Genomic DNA, 18,239 nt, shown 5'->3' with positions numbered 1-18,239 from the left:
CTCCAGATCCCATGAACCCTTCACAGGGTCTTTCTGTTCCCAGATCCTGTGATACCCCAAAGGCCTGTGATTCCCCCAGGGTCTCTCTGTCCCCAGAGCTTGTGACACCCACCCACTGGGTTCTCTGTCCCCAAGGTCTGTGCCCCCCCACCAAGGGCCTGTGACCCACCCCAGGCTCTTTGTGTCCTGAAGGCCTGTGACACCCTGAGACCCCTGTGAGCTGAGAACCCTGCCAGGTTCTCTCTGTCGCCATGTCCTGTGACCCCCCCCAGGGTCTCTCTGTGTCCCCAGAACCTGTGACACCCCCGCGCCCGCAACGCGCTCTCCGTCCACCAGGCGGCGCCCTCTCCCCCTCCCCACCCCTGACGTCATCCCCCCGCGCCCGCGCCGTCGCCCCAACATGGCGGCGCCCAGCGGCAGCGGCGGCGATGGCGGCCCGGCCCGGTACTGCCTGGTCAGCGGCATCCCCGCCGCGCTCCGCTCCGCGCACCTCCGCGCCTACTTCAGCCAGTTCCTGGAGGCCGGCGGCTTCCTCTGCTTCCACTACCGCCACCGTCCCGAGCGCCCGCCGGCGGCGGCGGGGCCGCGCACCTGCTCGTGCCTGGTGTCGGTGAGGCCCGGCCGCGCCCGCCGCTTCGTCCGCATGTACTCGGGGAAGCGCTGGGTCGGGCCCGGCGGGGCCGCGCTGCCCGGCCGCTGCCTCATCCACAGGGTCCGCCTGAGTCCCGCGACAGGTACGGGCGAGTACCGGGAAGGGCCGGTAGCGGGCCTGGGGGGAACTCGGACCGACACTGCAGCCAAGCTTGAAGGGTTAACACCCCTTATGGAGCTTCCTTAGTGCTTTAAATTTATTATGAGGCGAGAAGAGCCCGTTTGGGCCCTGCTTATCCCCCAAGTGCTCGGGAGGGCCCTGTTTTACCCCTCTCAGGTGGCTTGTGGGCCTCCCCCCAAACATTCCTTCTCTTTTCCAGGCTCAGAGGCGTCTCCCAGCAGCCAGGACCAGACGGCTGCCGGGGAATCTGTGACAGAGGCGGAGCTGAAGCGCCTGCCCGAGTTCAACCCCCCCTCCTTCATGCCTTTTGGGAACGTGGGCACCCCCCTGAGCGTGTTCCTGGAGCTGATCCGGGCCTGCCGGCTGCCTCCCCGGATTATCAAGAAGCTGCAGCTGGATTTCCCAAAGACTGGCTCATCCCGGAGGTATGGGAATGTGCCCTTTGAATACCAGGACACTGAGACAGTGGTGGAGGAAGGAGGAGTTTACACGGCTGCAGGGGATGAGATCACCGAGGGAGAGGGGCCCGAGCCAACCCCGGGGGTGACTCACCCAGCCGGGCCCGAGGAGGAGGAGGAGAGGCAGCAGGAGGAAGAGGAGTCTCACTCAGATGATGTAAGTGGAATATTCCAGCACCGTCCAAGCCCAGCAGAGCTGGGAGGGCATGTAGAGCTCAATTTTAATCTTTAACTGTATTGTATAAATTACATGTCTAAAAAAATGATGTTAAAATAGAATTGTTCACTGCATGGGCAGTGGGGGCATGAACCCCCCAAAAACTGCTTGTCCACAGCAAGGTGGTTGTAAGGGTTGGGCATAAAGGGTTTGGTCAAGATTTATCCCAAAGGCTCTGGTGGGGGTTGAGCCCAAGGGGTTTGGCCCAAGGAGCTGATGCTGCAGAGCAGACCCTGGCAGATTGGCCCAGCTTTGCTTTGCCTACAAATGAGGTGACCAGAGGCTCAGGGCCATGTTTGTGTGCTGGAAAAGGACATGCAGAGCTGCACAAATGGCTGACCTCGAATGCTCCTGGGACTGAAGTTTAGTCACTGTGAGGAAAATGGCCTTTGTGACAAAGGCTCCTGGAGCCCTGGGCAGGGCAGGCTCTGTGGAGCCATCCCTGCCTGGCAGACGCCTGTCTGGCCTGTTCTCCCAAACCTCTGTCATTACAGATCCCCAGGCAAGCCATTCCCGTTCTCTCCTCCACCAGAACTAACTCAGATGCCAAATCTTTGCTGCAGTTCCACCCCATTAGTTTTTCCTGGCAACAGCGGGCACAGAGGGCGCTTTGTTCCCTCCTTTTATTCAGCTTTTCCTTCTCCAGACTAAACAGACTCCTCCAGCTGTTTCTCACAGGCTGTTTCCTGGATCTCCAGCCGTTCTTTTGGCTGTTCCTGCCCTGGAAGGGCTGTGCCCAGAGCTGGGCAGGCAGCAGTGGAGCTGTCAGCCTGCCCTGTGCCTGTGCCAGCGAGCTGCTTCCCGGGAAACCCACACAATCTCCTTAGGGATCAACTGGAGTGGAATTAATTCGTTGCTTAGTGCTGACTCCAGGTCCAGCACACCTGCTCCTTAAATGGGCATCCCTGCAGTGGGTGTGAGGTGTGGGATTTCTCAGTGCTGACTCTGGAAGTGGCATTAGTCAAGGAATGAGCTCATCCGCACCCGTCGTGTCGGGGCCTGAGAGCTGCAGGCTGGGACCAGCTCTGTCAGCGGGGCTGTTCCACAGGGAGGGTGTTGGGATGGGGTCAGGGGGCAGGGAGGGGGCTGTGCCGGTGTCACCCACCCTGTGCCACCTCCCCTGCAGGACAATGACACCTGTGAGGAGTGGGAGCGGCACGAGGCCCTGCACGAGGACGTGACCAAGCAGGGCCGTGTGGAGGAGCGGCTCTTCGAGGAGGAGATCGAGCTCAAGTGGGAGAAAGGAGGCTCTGGCCTCGTGTTCTACACAGATGCCCAGTTCTGGCAGGAGGAGAACGGAGGTAATGTTGGTGTTTGTGTCACTGAGCCCCCACCAACCCCCAGGAGCAGGTTTAACCCCCTGCAAACAGTCCAGCTCAGCTGCAGCCACCGGCATCTTGCCATCACTTTTTAATCTTCCCTTGGTCACAAAAGTGGCAACTTGATCACAATCCAGTCACCAGAGACCCCAGTGGTGCTGCCTCTGCCTCTTCTGTGGGCACTGGGATTTGGGGAGTCTCTAATGCCATTTCAGTGCTGGGCACTGCTGAGGCACCACCTCAAATGCTGCACCCAGTTCTGGGCCCTCACTGCAAGAGAGACATTGAAGGGCTGGAGAACGTCCAGAGAAGGGAATGGAGCTGGAAAAGGGGCTAGAGCAGCTGAGGGAGCTGGGGAGGCTCAGCCTGGAGAAAAGGAGGCTCAGGGGTGACCTTCTTGCTTTCTGCAACTCCCTGACAGGAGGGGGGAGCCGGGGGTGGGTTGAGCTCTGCTCCCAGGGAACGAGGGACAGGAGGAGAGAAAAAGGCTTTAAGTTGTGCCAGGGGAGGTTCATGTTGGATTTTGGGGAAAATATCTTCACTGAAAGGGCTGTCAGACATTGGAAGGGGCTGCCCAGGGAGGTGGTGGAGTCCCCACCCCTGGAGGTGTCCCAGGAATGACTGGACATGGCACTCAGTGCTCTGGGCTGGGGGACAAGGTGGGGATTAGGCACAGGGTGGACCTGAAGATTTTGGAGGTCTTTTCCAACCTTAATGATTCTGCGATTCTTTCCCATTTTGTTAGAGAAAATAGGGAGCTGGAGTACCAGCAAACAGCTCTTGTGTGTCAGACTTCACCAAAACTGCTGCTTTCCTTCTCTTGGCAGACTTTGACGAGCAGACAGCGGACGACTGGGACGTGGACATGAGCATCTACTATGACAAAGGTATCAGAGCTGAACCTCCCCCCCCCCCCATCCTGAGGAGACCAGGGAGGCTGGGAAATTCTGACCCTGCAGAATCTGGGGAGCTCTTTGCCTCTGTCATCCTTTGAAAGCGTCCAAGACGTCAGTGAACTTGAAACAGTGTTTTTCTGGTCTGGCGGCGAGAGTTGCCAAAAAGAACAGGTTCTGCCTCCTCTGCCTGGTGCTCTGGGGGAAGTGACAGAGCTGTACAGCTCCCCTGAGCTGTGCTGCCCTGACTCTGGCTTCTTTCTCCCCAGATGGAGGTGATAAGGATGCTCGGGACTCAGTGCAGATGTGGCTGGAGCAGCGGCTCCGGGATGGGTTGGAGGAGGGGTCTGTGTCAGGGCAGCAGATTGGAACCTTCGAGAGATACACCAAGGTGAGCTCTGGACACCTGCTCAGGGGCAGGGCAGGAAGGGCTGGGGTGGTGATGGTGCCCAGAGGATGTGGATTAGGGGGAGGAGAGGCCTTGGATGTGGGGAGGGGGCAGAAAGCTCTGGGAAGATGAGGTTGGGCTTTGTCCAGCAACTCTGTGATGTTTTCCCCTCCTCCCAGGGCTTTGGCAGGAAGGTGCTGGAGCAGCAGGGCTGGACAGAGGGCCTGGGCCTGGGGAGCAGCAACTCTGGGATGGCTGAAGCTCTGGATAACGAGGGTCAGAACCCCAGATGCAAGAGGGGGCTGGGGTAAGTACCCAAGTGCCAGCCTGTGCTCAGAGCTCTGCCTGGGCTCTCAGCACTCCCAGCTGAGTGACTGGAGCAGAGTGGGAACCAGAACTGGAAGGCTGTCCCAGGAATCTGCCTTTCCCTGCACAGCTGGGGCAGCCACAGCTCTCCAGAGCTAAATACACTCCTCTTCCTGACAGTCCAGGGCTCCTTAGTGGAGACTGTGGAGTTAGAGCAGGACTGGAACCATGTGCAGGGTCCTGCAGCAGAGACACAGAGGAAGGACTGAGGGTCCCCACCCCTACCTGCCCTTGTGGGGTTTCTGGAGGCTTTGTGGGGTGCTGTGTTTGACCATGAGGGCTGGCTCTTGTTCTAGAGCAGCCAGGAATAGCACAGGAATCCATATTGGTCCATATCTTCCCTGCATCACTGTCACAGGTTGCCCAGAGAAGCTGTGGCTGCCCCATCCCTGGAAGTGTCCAAGGCCAGGTTGGAGCAACCTGGTCTAATGGAAGATATCCCTTCCAACCCAGACCATTCCCTGATTGCATGATCATGTGAAGGAAATGATCAGGGAAGCAGAGGGATGCCTGGCTGCCTCACCAACCTCCAACCAAACCTTTCCCGCTTCCCTCCAGGTACCACGGGGAGAAGCTGCCAACCTTCCTCAAGGGGAAGAAGCCCCGGAGGGACAATCCCATCCTCATCTCCACCATCTACGACGACCCTGAGCCCCAGGACATGGGGGACCAGCTGCTCCGGCGCCAGCCCCCCACTGCCATGAAGTACAGGCAGGACATGGCCTTTGTCCGGGCGTCCCACCCTGCCCTGGGCAGCCTCAGGTCCCAGTCCCACTGAGCAGGGACTGCCACAGCCTTGGTTTCTGCTCCCCAATCCAGGCTGGCTCCTGGTCTCGGGGGTGGAGCAAAGTGTTTATATTTTTTAATTTATTTTTAGAATTTTTTTTGTTTTATTTTAGAAAGATTTTGTAATAAAAATTTCCTCAGCAGGGGTTGTTTTTTCTTCCCTCCTAATTGAACTGTTCAGATGAGGGGAAGGAATGTTGTTTGTTCAGTGGGAATCGGGGGTTGCGTTTCTGGGTGGGAGTTTAAAACTGATATTAGTGCTGGGATCAAGCAAACCTGAGTGCTCAGGGAGCCTAAAAAGCCAGAATTCATAGTCCAGGGCTGCCTGAGACCCGGGGAAGGACAAGTACAGGCAGGGCCGGCCGTGGCACCGTAACTGTCCTGCCAACAGCTCCCTGCTGGCCACAGCTCCGCGTTGCCTGGGCGTGGCGATCCCACACTCCCGGGAGAAACTCGCCGGGATGAAAGGCTTGTCCTGGCAGCCTCCAAGGAATTCTGCGGGAGGCGTTTCCCCTGTGGCTGGGCGGGCGTAGCGGGCGCTCCTTCCACGGCTTCCCAACCTGCTCTGCCCTGTTTTCCTGACACAGGCACTCTGGAGAGGGGAGAGCCTTCGGCACAGTGACCCAGGGCTGCAGGGTTAAGTGGGAATGGGTGAAGGCCAGGCCTCGTGTGCTTTCCTTAAGGATATTGCTGTGTCAGGGAGGAATTTCACCTTTACCTTCTGTTGTAGCCGGGTGAGGGTTGGCCTCTTCTCCCAGCACCTAGTGATAGGATGAGAGGACACAGTCTTAAGCTGCACCAGGGGAGGTTTAGCTTGGACATTAAGAAGAATTTCCTTGCAGAAAGGGTGATTACATCTTGGAATGGTCTGCTCAGGGAGCTGGTGGAGTCACCGTTCCCTGGAGGTGTTCAAGGAAAGACTGGACGTGGCTCTTAGTGCCATGGTGAGGTTGGGTCACAGGTCTGACTCGATGATCCCAGAGGTCTTTTCCAACCGAGCTGATTCTGTGATTCTCTCGGGAAGAGAAAACCACGGGGGTGGGGTTTTGCCGGCGCCGGGACTCGAACCCGAGACCCCCAAACCCCGATTCGGGGTCCCGGCTTCGAGTCCGTCCGGCCGCCAGGGGGCGCTGTGGGGGCGGCGGCCGCTCCGCACCCGGAACGCGGCGCTCTGGGGCCGCGGCCACCCGGACCCGGCGCGGGGGGCACCGGCGGGCGGTGAGCGGCCTACCGGGAATAAACCGGGGTTGGGGAGGGAATAACGGGATTGAGGGGGGGATACCGGGGTTGGGGAGGGGGTATGCTGGGCAAGGAGCGGGGGTGAGGGGGAGAAGGGGGGGGTGTGAAGGGAGGGAGGGGCGTAGGGGAGAAGAGGGGCCCCGTGGGGGAAAGGGAAACACGGGGGCACAGGGGGTGAAGAGGATAAAGGGGGATGTGGGGATAAAGGGCCAGTGTCGTTTTCAGAGTGGGGGGCACCAGGGTGTCATCCACCCCAGTGTGGGGCTCAGAGCAAGAAGTGACAGAAGGCAGCTGTAACATCCACCCTCTGCCTGGGTGGGAATCCCAGCGGATCCCATCCCTACAAACGCAGATTAAGCAGTAAATGGGATTTTTTTTCCCCTCTCCCAGCCAGCAGCAGCAGCAGCAGGAGGAGGACATGACCCACCATGTCTGAGGGCAGCAGGGGCCACTCGGTGGCCTTCGGCCAGGTGGTCATCGGGCCACCAGGCTCTGGGAAAACCACCTACTGCCACGCCATGAGGGAATTCCTGACGCAGATCGGGCGCAGGGTGTCCGTGGTGAACCTGGACCCTGCCAACGAGGCGCTGCCCTGCCCCTGCGAGCTGGACATCGGCCAGCTCGTCACCCTGCCCGACGTCATGGGCAGCCTCGGGCTGGGCCCCAACGGGGGCCTCCTCTACTGCATGGAGTACCTGGAGACCAACGTGGACTGGCTGCAGGAGAAGCTGGAAGGGCTCAAGGGGCACTATGTCCTCTTTGACTGCCCCGGGCAGGTGGAGCTCTACACGCACCACAACTCCCTGAAGAACGTCTTCGCCCACCTGGCCAAGTGGAATTTCAGGGTATTTTTGGAATTCCGGGGCTCTGCAGGGGGTTTGGGGTGGGTGATTGGCACCCATGTGAGGCTTCACATCCCATGGGCATCGTGGGGACTAATGGCTGTTTTCTTCAGGAATTTTTTGGCCTTTCCTGTGAAATGGCTTTATTAGGGAAGGAGGGTAATTTTGTCCTAATTTTGTCATATTTTATTCTCCAAAGGATTGGCAAAACAGTGGCTTGTCAGGGCTTTTAATGCAGTGGGATTATGGACAGAAATATGGATTCTTTCCTCACACTTATTACAGAATCACAGAATGGTTTGGGTTGGAAGGGACCTTAAAGCCCATCCAGTTCCACCCTCTGCCATGGGTAGGGACACCTTCCACTAGCCCAGGTTGCTCCAAGCCCTATCCAACCTGGCCTTGGACACTTCCAGGGATGGGACAAGCACTTGCTGTGCTCCAGGGTCATCCCCACAGTGTATGTGTTTTATCCAGGCAGGGAGGTCGGTGTGTGCTGGGACCCTTTTTGCCCTGCCCTGTGAGGAACCCAGGTGACATCCCAGGTGACATCCCAGGCCCTGCCTGCCCTGCCTGCACCCCGTGGGACGTGCTCTGGGCCTCCTTGCACAATGGGAGATGCAGATGAGGCCGTGCAGGTGAGAACAGTCCCACAGCCCAGGGAACCTGCTGACGCGGCGTTTGCTTTGCATCGGGGCCAAACCATGAATGTGCAAACCCTGTGCAGTGTGAGAGCAAGAAGGGCAGGTTCATTTGCCTGAGAATGTCACTGGGAATCTGCACATTAGAGGTTATTTTCATTGGAATAAATGGATGTGAAATTGGGGTTGCTAAAATAAGACATTTGTGCTGCTGTTTTGCTGCTCTCCCGGGTGCTCGCACCTGGGCTGGTTTTTGCTGCAGAAGCTCTGCTGTGACTCAGCCACGCTCAGCCTCAGAGCCCTGGCTTGGAGTGACTTCCAGAGGTCTGGGACCACATTGTTACAGCAGCACAAAACACAGGGAATCGAACTGTTCATTAGTGTAATTATTAATTATTAGTGCAGACCGCAGTTGGCTCTCCCAGCAGAACGTGGCGTGCTACAGTTACTGCTCTGAGTGTGCCATGGCCTGAGCAGTCCTGTGGGGAAGGTGGAAATCTGGATGCAGTTGTGCTGTTCAGTAGGAGAATTAAACCCAGCTGTTACCCCAAAAATTCTACAGAGTTCAGGCAAGTGGGGAAACTTCAGCTGCAAAGAGAGAAACCCTGGGGAAAGGGAAAGCAGCTGCAGGTTTGGGTGTTGGTGGTGGAGCTCAGCACCCCATAAAGCCTCCTGACAGCCCTTCCCTGGGTCCTGAATCCGTGGTGGTCCTTGGGTGGGAATGGGACAACATACAGTTTTATATATGTGGATTTATGAATATGTTCAGCCTGGAGAAGAGAAGGCTCTGGGGAGACCTTGGAGCCCCTTCCAGTGCCTAAAGGGGCTCCAGGAGAGCTGAAGAGGGACTTTGGACAAGGGCCTGGAGTGACAGGAAAAGTGGGAATGGCTTCCCAGTGCCAGAGGGCAGGGTTAGATGGGATACTGGGGAGGAATTCTTGGCTGTGAGGGAGGTGAGGCCCTGGCACAGGTTTCCCAGAGAAGCTGTGGCTGCCCCATCCCTGGAAATGTCCAAGGCCAGTTTGGACGGGGCTTGGAGCTACCTGGGCTGGTGGAAGGTGTCCCTGCATTGGAATGAGATGAGCTTTAAGGTTCCTTCCAACCCAAACCCTTCCATGGTTCTCTGATTCTGGTTTTCCTGTGCAGGAGGTAGAAGGTAGGTGGTAGCTTTCCCTACATGGTGCAGTCAGGTCTGAACAGATTGTCCTGTTGCCACTCCCCGACCGTCCCTAAAGCAAGTGGATGGTTTTGTCACGGGTCTGACCTTTGTGTCCCTTTGTGCCTTTGCTTCCCAGCTGGCTGCAGTGCATCTGGTGGATTCCCACTACTGCACAGACCCTGGGAAGTTCATCTCTGTGCTCTGCACCTCCCTCTCTACCATGCTGCACGTGGAGCTGCCCCACGTCAACATCCTCTCCAAGATGGACCTGATCGAGCAGTACGGGAAGCTGGGTAAGAGAATTCCATGGAATCACGGGATGGTTTGGGGTTGGAAGGGACCTTAGAGCTCATACCCTTAAAGCCATGGGCAGGGACACCTTCCACTAGACCAGGTTGCTCAGAGCTCCATCCAACCTGGCCTTGGACGCTTCCAGGAATTTGAGGGATGTGGATTGACCAGGTGCAGATTTTCTGTTTGGGAATGGGAGTGGCTGAAGAAACTGGTGTAAACCTCAGTGATGGTGGGGAAACTTGTGGTCTTCCACTTAAAAATTGCCTTGTTTCCCTGCAGCTTTCAACCTGGATTATTACACCGAGGTCCTGGATCTCTCTTACCTGGTTGATCATTTGGCCTCCGATCCCTTCTTCAGGAATTACCGCCGCCTCAACGAGAAGCTGGTGGAGGTGATTGAGGACTACAGCCTGGTGTCCTTTGTCCCCCTCAATGTCCAGGTGATGCAGCAGGAGGGAACAGGGAGCCTTGGATGTGTGGCTGGATGTGTAGCACCTTGTTTGTGTCTGCTCAGAGCCACGAGGGCTGAAAGCCTCAGCTGTGAAGAGACTCAGGGATGGAAAACAGGGAAACACACCCAGACTTGTAAATGATCCGTGGCAGCCAAAGGAAGAGGAAAGGCTGATGAGCTTGGGGCTACCTGGGCCTTGTGTCCTGGGGTGGGGAGTTCAGGCTCCCCCTTCTTCCAGCCCTTCTGCAGCTGCATTTCAAACCTGGGCAAAGTATTACCTAGAACGTCGTCAAATTAGGGAGCACTGAATAATTAGAAGATTGGGAGGAATAAATTGGGGAGGAAGGGCTGGAAATGTGGTGGTTAATCAGGGAGTTGGCAGAAGTGTCAACAGAGGCAAATGGGCTGGGACAAGGTGATGAAAGGAGGGAGAGGGTGGAGGTGTCAGCCCGGCCTGTACCACGGGTGTCCCTGTTTGTCCCATGTCCCCAAGGCTCGGGGGCTCTGCCAGTGTCCCCGGGGCCTGTGTGGGTGGCCCAGAGGCTTGGAGAAAACCCATGTAAAGCCCACCATGAGCTCATGCCTCTGGGAAAGGCCCAGATTCCCAGTGTGCCATGTCACTCCCTTCCAGGACAAGGAGAGCATGCGGCAGGTGATGCAGGCAGTGGACAAAGCCAACGGCTACTCCTTCGGAGACCAGGAGCACAGGAGCCTGGAAGCTCTGATGTCGGCAGCAGTGGGAGCTGATTTCCACTTCTCTTCGTATCCTCTCTGGTGCTGAGTTTAATTTCTCCTTCCCTGGGGGAGAGAGGCTGGAATTTGCAGGCCCAAGTTGTTTGTAATGTCTCCTGGTGGGTGATACACGTGTGGGGAGTGGGTCATGCTGAGCCCAGCCCGTGGCAGACACTTGTCCACTCCAAACCCACCACGGTTGTTGCTAATTGATCCTGGGAATGTGTCAGGAATCTTTTCACAACTTTCCCCTCTCTCACACTCCCTTGGGTGGGTTCATTCCCTGTCTTCCACATCATACAATTGATTCCCCTGTACTTGTCAGTTCTGGGATCAGGCAGAGCCAGAAATAACTCAGGTGATTCCTGCTGCTGCCAGCCCTGCATCTTCCTACCAGCCTTGGGGCTAATGTGGGGCTGGTTCCTCACTGAGAACGTTCAGAGCTCCTTGCAGAAGGGAGTGTTTGAGCCCAGCCCCTTGTTTTCCTTAATTACTGCGTTATCAGCACCCTTGCAGTGCAGGAGAAGTATGTGCAATCTCAGGACAAAGCCGTGGAAGAAGAGGTGATGGATCTGTGACACACCCTTCCATGGCTCCTCTCTGTTTTGACACCTCTCCTTTTTTCCTACCAGGAGCTTAAGCTGTGACTCAGAGCAAGTGAAAACCCTTCCAGACATAGTCTGGCTACTGGACTCCTTCTCTGGGTGGGTTTGACTTCCCAGGCACAGAGCTGCACAGAGCAGAAATTTGGGAGAAAGGAGATGGCTGAAGGTGGGATGAACCGGGTCTTTCCTTAGGAACAGAGAGACTGAGCTGGAGAAGGAAAAGCAAGGAAAAGAAGAGAGATAAAGTCTCCTCTTCCCCATCATGACCAAGACAGATCCAGAGAAAGAAAAATCAGTTGGAGCTGCCTCATCTTCAGAGGGACTTGAGACACAAGTTGTGGGTTTGCTGCAGGAGGAACGTGCACGGGCCTCGTGCTCCGGGGAGCATCCAGGCGGAGACGCCTCCGCTCCGTCTCAAGGAGAGAAAGATGTTTGTTTTTCTTTTTCTTGGAAATAATGATGGACTCTTTCTTAATAAAAGAACTCCTTCGCCTCACTTTCATCTTGGGAGTTTGCTGAACCTGAATAAATAAACCCAAGAGAGCTCCAGAGCCCGAGGCTAAAGAGCCTCCGGTGGGAACGTCGCGGCAGCGGGCGCGTTGTGTGCGCGGCAGCTCCGTGTGTTGGCCGTGTCCTGCTCCTCTCTGATCTGCCTGAGAACAGGTTCAGCGTTTGCTGGAGGGAGTGAGGACTGTGGGACAGGAAAGCAGGTCACTCCTGGTGATCCAGGAGTGATCCAGAGGCTGGAGGTTGGGGCGCACGGAGCACAAACTGCCAGCTCGGCTCTTGGAGGCTTTTGATTAAGAAAGCCCCTGTGTGACTCAGCTCATGGTTTGCATGTAGGGCCTTTCCCAGCAGCTGCCTTGTGTGTCCTCATCCACCTTGTTTTTTTCTGGGCTTGCTTTCTTCACATCCCAAATCCTGGGGCTTCCCCTCCTTCCCATGTAATTCCCTCTTGCTGTCCTGCTGTAGCTCCCAATGGTGACGGCAGCAGCTCCCAGCCTTGTGTGCCACCTGCCCTGATTCCTGCTGCAGGCAGCAGTTGGGAGATGGATCTGGAGGGTTGGGGGGTGAAAAGTGAGGTGTCCACACCAAGGAGCCTCCAGGTGCCTCCTGGCAGCTCCACATGGGATGGGAGCGGGTGACACTCCCGATCCCAGCTCCATGTGCAGACTCAGCATTGCCTCTTGCCCAAGATCTTGCATAAAATACAACAAGACTTTTTTCCCAGGATGGTTTGGCCCTTGGCAGAGGGATTGCAGACTGGATCTTCAATGGATCTCGATGTAAATGGGGTCTTGGGCAGCTGGGCAGGGAATTAAAATTCATTTTTTCCTTCATTTCCCAGCTTTTTGGTCGGGATTTGGAGAAAAGGAAGAGCTCAGGGGGAGGAGGGTGAAGACACACGTTTGTGCTTTAAGCAGACCCATTCCCAATGAAACACTGCACTGATATTTCACATATTAAAGTCAAATCCCTGTCTGCTGCTGGTGCCTCAGCTCTTCCCAAGAGCCCAGAGACTTCCCTGGGTATTCCTGGCCGGAACCCAGCATTTCAGTGCTGAAGGTCTGGAAGCCAGTGTAACCATAACTGAGCTGAAATTCCATCCTCACCCTGTGGCTTGTGGCCTTATCCTGGTCTTTTGGAGCTCTGTGAAGGGATGGGAGACATGATCATAAAAATATTAATTTTATGGTGGCTTTTCCATGGCTTTGAGAGATTTGGTGGCTTAAAAGGGTATGGTCAGGTCAGGCCGTGTTACACAAGAGCCATCAAAGCTTTTGTGGCTTTTTTGGTTTTTTTTTATTTGAATACCCTGGATATCTGCAGACTCAGCCTTGACAGTGCTGGAGAAAATGGGAATCAAAGGAGATGGAAACCGCTCAGCTCAGGGAACCTCGGTTGTGTCCTCTAAGTGCTGAGGTCTAGAAGAGCTCTGCAGCCTCAAAAATGCAGCGTTTTTGCACTAAAGAGCTTTTTACAGCTGAATTGGGGGCTGAATTGGGACCCACAGCCCAGTGGGGACTGCTCCTGGTCAGGGTGGCATGGAGGATGGCTCAGCAGGAGACAGGGAAGGCTGGAGACCCTGGTGTGAAATCCAGGCAGGTCCTGCATCCACATGTCCCCGCGCTGGGAGGGGACAGATGCTGGGAGGCTCCCGGGGCTCAGGGAGGTGACACTTTGGCTCCTGTCGCTCCCGTTGAGCAACTGGCTGGGGCCAAGGGCTGGGATTAGTCACCCCAGCTGAGGCACAACCCTGGCATGGTGGGGGGGTACCCAGCTTTCTGCTGAGTTGGCCCTACCTGCCCCTGCCCCTCCAAGCCTGTTGCTGGGACAGGCTGAGCCCACCCTGACCGTGGTGGGTTGGCAGGGTGTGATTTTTTGGGATGAAGGGGTTTGGGTTTCAATCCCAGCCACCAAACTGGGGTTTGCTGTGTCCCCTCCCTCCATCTTCCAGCCCCAGTCCTGGCTCCATTACGGGGTTCCTGCTCAGGGACTGAATTTCCCCATCGAGCGGTGCTTTCTGGGGGGGAGATAAAAAGCCTCACCAAAAATCCCGAAGCCTCCAGAGCAGGCATCTGGTGTCAGTCTGGCAGGAGGCTGCCCATCACTGCCCCGAGGCCAGGGTGATGGTCATCAGGGAGGTGGCTCAGCCAGGAGCCAGCCAGCCCCAGCCTCGGGCACAAAGCCCTGTGGGGAGGCTGGGAGAGCTGGGGACAAGGACAGGCCTGGCTGTGGGTCCTGCAGTCCCCACTCAGGATGGGCAGAACCTTTGCAGGTGGCAGGGCTGGGGTAGCATCCCCCACATGCCCTCAGAATCCTGTTTTGGTGTTCTTTTCCCCATGACTACTGGCCCCTGTGTATGGGGCTGTGCCAGGACCCTGCTGGGAGGGTAGGGGACACTCCCTGGCCCCATGACCCTTTGCTCTACTGGTGGTAAAGACACTAAAACTCATGTATTTGAAAGCTTTTCTGGGTGCCCCTCCTTGCACGGTGTCAGGGATGCTGAGAGCATTCCACAGCCACGGGACAGGGACAGAGATTGGGGTTCCAACGTCTCCCTTGCTTTTTCCATCTGGGTCCCATCACCTTGCATGAAACAGGGGGGCCCAGGAGGACCCCAGGGAACACTCCACTCTCCCCAGCAGCACAAACCTTTCATGGGAGCTGTCCTGAGGATCCAGGGCCTCCCTCCCAGCCTGGAAAAGCTGCTGGACCGGCTGGGAGCCGACGAGCATCCTCCTCCTACACGGCCCAGCCACGCTGCAATTTCGGGAGCTGTTGAAATCAGTTAACTCCTGGGAAGCCAGCGGGAACCCGTGGCCCCGAAAAGCAGCGGGGATGGACATAAACCCCCAGTTAATCCCCTTCTCAAGCACCAGCACCCCCCAGCTCCCACCTTGCCGTGCTCCAGTCTAACCAGTCCGGGCTGCTGGTGTCCCCAGGCCGGCGGGTCAAGGGCCAGCACGAGCCCTCGGCTCGTTTTTCCCGTCGGCTGCCCCGGATTGGATAATTACAGGTCTGGGGCTGGTTCCCAGCCTGGGAGTACTTGGGGCTGGGAGTGTTGGGGCCCCTCACTGGCCTCCCCCACCTGGACCAGCCCCGACAGTGCCAGGGCCCCCCCAGCTCAGCCGGAACCTGGGGAGAAAACGGGACCTGCCGGGGCCACTGAGGCAGCCCTTGGAGGGGCCAAGGTGACACCAAACCACGGGGGGTCACAGTGGGGTTGGGGAGGGGACTAGAGGGTGGGCAAGGTGTGGGGGGGCTCACAGGGGTTAATCCCCTCTGCTGGTCTCTGCTCCAGGTGAAACATCCCATCCAGGGCGAACAGGTTCTGCTTTGAGCAGCCCAACCTCCCACAGCAGCCAGTGCTTTCCCATGGCAGAGCCCTGGCAAAACTCATTACATCCCTGGCCGGTCCCTTGCTCCCTGGACACCCCAGAATTCCTTCACTTCCCTGGGGTGTCTTCCCTGGTCACTTCCCTGGCCATGCCTCAGTTTCCCCCATGCCCAGGGGCTCCTGGCACCCTCTGAGCTGTGCTTTGGCCATGCCAGGGCTTGGGGCTGGCATGTCCCCCACGTCCCCACTTCGGGGCTCCCGCTGAACCTGAGTCACGGCGCGTTTCCTCCCGGCATCCCGGTGCTTCCCATCAAAGGCCGGCTCCTGCCCAGCCCTGCTGGATCTGATGAGCTCATAGCCCAGGGTGCCGTGACTGTATTTTATTGTAATTATTTTTCGTGTTGGAACGTGCTGTCGGCAGGAGAAGGGGGGAGGAGCTGCGCCCTCTGCCGTGGCCTCGTGCCAGGGCCAGGATTGCTGAGCTTTCACCTGCCCCAGCACGTCTGGACCTTGACGGGGACGTCCCCACCCTTGTGACACCCCAGGGCTGTCCCCGGTGTCGCTGACGATGTGGCTGTTTGTGGATCTTCCTCCTCGGAACTTAGAGGAGCCGGTGGGGGAGGACCCACCCAGGGGTGTCAGTGACGGGCTTTGGGGTTTGTACCAAGGGGGTGGGACATCCCATTGCGGGGTCAGGGACCTGGGAGCACCCCTTGGAGCAGCCAGCTCCGGGTGGGGCTGGCAGACCCCTTGTCTGGTGGATGCAGAGACCCCCCCAAGCCTTTCCAAGGCTTGCCAAGGAATGGGGTTTGCTGGGCACCCCAAGACCCCATTGTGGGGCTGGGTGGGGGATCGAGAGCAGCCGATTTTGGAGGCCCACCTGACTGCTCCCCCACCCTGGTGGGATGGGAGGGGAGGTGGATGCCCGGCGGCAGCAGGAGCTGCCTGGACACGTGTGCAGGGAGAGACGAGGCAGACTAGAGGCAGGAGTGCAGGAGACGGTTTATTGGAGACCCACAGAGGCTTTGGCAACATGAGACCCCCTCCCAGAATGGGAGGGAGCTGCCCGGACCCCCCCTTGCGCCGTCCCGGCCCCTCACCTCCTCCTGTTGCTGCTCCAGCCCTTCGGGACAGGGGGTTTGAAGCTGGCACATGCCAGGCTGGACACCCCCTCCCCAAAAATTGTTAAATAGCAGGGGGGCTGGCAGCCCTCCAGAACGGAGGCACCCTCTCTCCCTCCTTTACCCCTCCCCAGAGCAGAGGATGAGGGAGAGGGAGGAGGGAGGCCACGCCAAAACCACCCCCACTCCCGGCATCCAGGCTTGGCGAGGGGGAGGGGGGCCGTGGAGGAGTTGAGACTCCTTCCCCCTCCAAAAAACCAACAACAACAACGACAACAAAAAAAAAAAAAAAAAAAAAAAAAAAAGGAAAAAAAAAACAACAAAGAAAAAGCCACGAAGAGATGCCGAAGGGACTGGAGGAGGGGGCAGGTGGGGGCCTGTCCCCAGCTCGGCGGGGGCCTTTCAGTTCTTGGGCTCTTCTCCAGCCTCGCCGCCGTCTTCCCCGGCGCACTCGGCTGTCCATAGCGTGAGGTTGTCCCTGAGCAGCTGCATGATGAGGGTGCTGTCCTTGTAGGAGTCTTCGCTGAGCGTGTGCAGGTCCCCCATGGCCTCGTCGAAGGTGGTCTTGGCCAGGGAGATGGCCTGCTCGGGGGCGTTGGCGATCTCGTAGTGGAACACGGAGAAGTTGAGGGCCAGCCCCAGGCGGATGGGGTTCGTGGGCTGCATCTCCTTTTTGCTGATGTCCATGGCCTCTTGGTAGGCTTCCTGGGCGTTCTCTATCGTCTTCTTGCGGTCGTCCCCAGTGGCCACCTCGGCCAGGTATCGGAAGTAGTCGCCCTTCATCTTCAGGTAGAAGACCTTGCTCTCAGGGTCGCTCGCCTTCTTGATGAGATACTTGTCCAGCAAGGCCAGGACGTTGTTGCAGACGCCGTTCAGCTCCCGCTCCACCTTCTCCCGGTACTCGTTCACCAGCTGCGCCTTGTCGTCGCCCTCCTCGGTTTTGTGCTCGATGCTGGAGATGACCCTCCAGGCCGAGCGCTGGCAGCCCACCACGTTCTTGTAGGCCACCGAGAGGAGGTTGCGCTCCTCGTTGGACAGCTCGTCCCCGTGCTCCACCACGGCCTTCATGAAGTCTGCCATGTCCTCGTAGCGCTCAGCCTGCTCGGCCAGCTTGGCCTTCTGCACTTGGTGGTTTCTTGCCATGGCTGGGACGCGGGCGCAGGGGCGGACGCTTTGGGCGAGGAGGAGCGGGGCCGGGAGCCGTCGGAGCCTCTGCCGAGCCCTGCCGCCGGGATTCGCTTTTGGCTGCGCGTCGGAGCCTCGAGCGAGAGCAGGAGGAGCCAGCCAGGTCCAAGGAGTGTCCTCCTCCTCCTCCTCCTCTGCTTCCTCCCCGCCGAGCCCGGCCCTTAAAAGGAAAATCGCGGTGAATCATCGCCCGCGGGCGGCGGGCGCTGGGGAGGGGGCGAGGGGGGGGCCCGGCCAACGCCCTGCCCTCCCCGTGGGTCCTCGGTGGGTGCAGCACCCGTGGATGCCCCGAGGGCCTCCCCACAGCCAACGCCCACCCCAGGGAACGCCCATCCCGCTGCTGAAAGGGCTCGGAAGGGCGGCAGCCGGTGGGTTATCGTTTTGGGGGGGATACACAGAAACACGGCAGCGTTCGAGTCTTCCCACCCCCCCCACCCCGGAGAAATGGGCCACGGGGTGTGTCCGCTCGTAAAAATAATTTCTTCCCCCCCCCCCCAAAAAAAAAAAATCATATCACTGTCGTTTTTAATATGGTGATTAACTCGCTGGTAATTGCGAGGGCTTGACGGGCAGGTATTTATTCCCACAGGTGGGGAAACCGAGGCAGAGAGAGCTCCGCACCTCTCCCAGGCGCCGCGGGAGGGACCATCCCGAAACGGGGCACAGTCACCCCGTGCCTTTGAGCCGCTGCACAGCGGGACCACCCGGACCCCCCAAATCACCTTCTGCCGCTGGAGCGAGCCCGGATCCAGCCGGGAGCGAGGAGACCCCCATCCCCACCAACCCTGTGCCCACCTCCATCCCAGGGCTGCGTTTCCCCGTCCCACCGTCCCCAGCAGGGACTTTTGCCATCCCTCAAGCTGTCGTCGCAGATTTTTGGGGTTCGGTTTTTTAAAACGTTTAAGGTTTTTCCACGCTGCCCGTGGGCGC

General features: G+C 58.0%; 3 protein-coding genes across 4 annotated transcripts; 2 read left to right on the top strand and 1 right to left on the bottom strand.

The window, feature by feature from the left end:
- The first annotated feature begins 371 nt into the window (after nt 1-371).
- On the top strand, nt 372-5,377 carry GPATCH3 (G-patch domain containing 3). The gene is made up of 7 exons (XM_064635244.1): nt 372-734; nt 972-1,387; nt 2,574-2,748; nt 3,594-3,653; nt 3,929-4,050; nt 4,227-4,354; nt 4,972-5,377. The coding sequence occupies exons 1-7, from the start codon at nt 401-403 to the stop codon at nt 5,189-5,191; spliced, it is 1,455 nt and encodes a 484-aa protein (XP_064491314.1). The 5' UTR covers nt 372-400; the 3' UTR covers nt 5,192-5,377.
- A 1,024-nt stretch (nt 5,378-6,401) lies between these two features.
- On the top strand, nt 6,402-11,658 carry GPN2 (GPN-loop GTPase 2). 2 transcript variants are annotated; one of them, XM_064635246.1, is made up of 6 exons: nt 6,402-6,417; nt 6,833-7,283; nt 9,217-9,373; nt 9,654-9,814; nt 10,457-10,587; nt 11,063-11,658. In XM_064635246.1, the coding sequence occupies exons 2-6, from the start codon at nt 6,867-6,869 to the stop codon at nt 11,133-11,135; spliced, it is 939 nt and encodes a 312-aa protein (XP_064491316.1). In that variant the 5' UTR covers nt 6,402-6,417; nt 6,833-6,866; the 3' UTR covers nt 11,136-11,658. The 2 variants fall into 2 exon arrangements, with proteins under 2 accessions (XP_064491316.1, XP_064491315.1); XM_064635245.1 differs by lacking the exon at nt 6,402-6,417 and having other exon boundaries at nt 6,656-7,283.
- A 4,325-nt stretch (nt 11,659-15,983) lies between these two features.
- Nucleotides 15,984-17,511, bottom strand: SFN (stratifin). Its single transcript, XM_064635477.1, is given in 2 exon segments — nt 15,984-17,468; nt 17,470-17,511. Coding segments are annotated over 2 exon segments (969 nt in total). The 5' UTR covers nt 17,497-17,511; the 3' UTR covers nt 15,984-16,526.
- Nucleotides 17,512-18,239: the final 728 nt, after the last annotated feature.

The sequence above is a fragment of the Pseudopipra pipra genome, chromosome 24, assembly GCF_036250125.1.
Source record: "Pseudopipra pipra isolate bDixPip1 chromosome 24, bDixPip1.hap1, whole genome shotgun sequence".
Lineage (NCBI taxonomy): Eukaryota > Metazoa > Chordata > Aves > Passeriformes > Pipridae > Pseudopipra > Pseudopipra pipra.
This window is presented reverse-complemented; position numbering and strand designations above follow the sequence as displayed.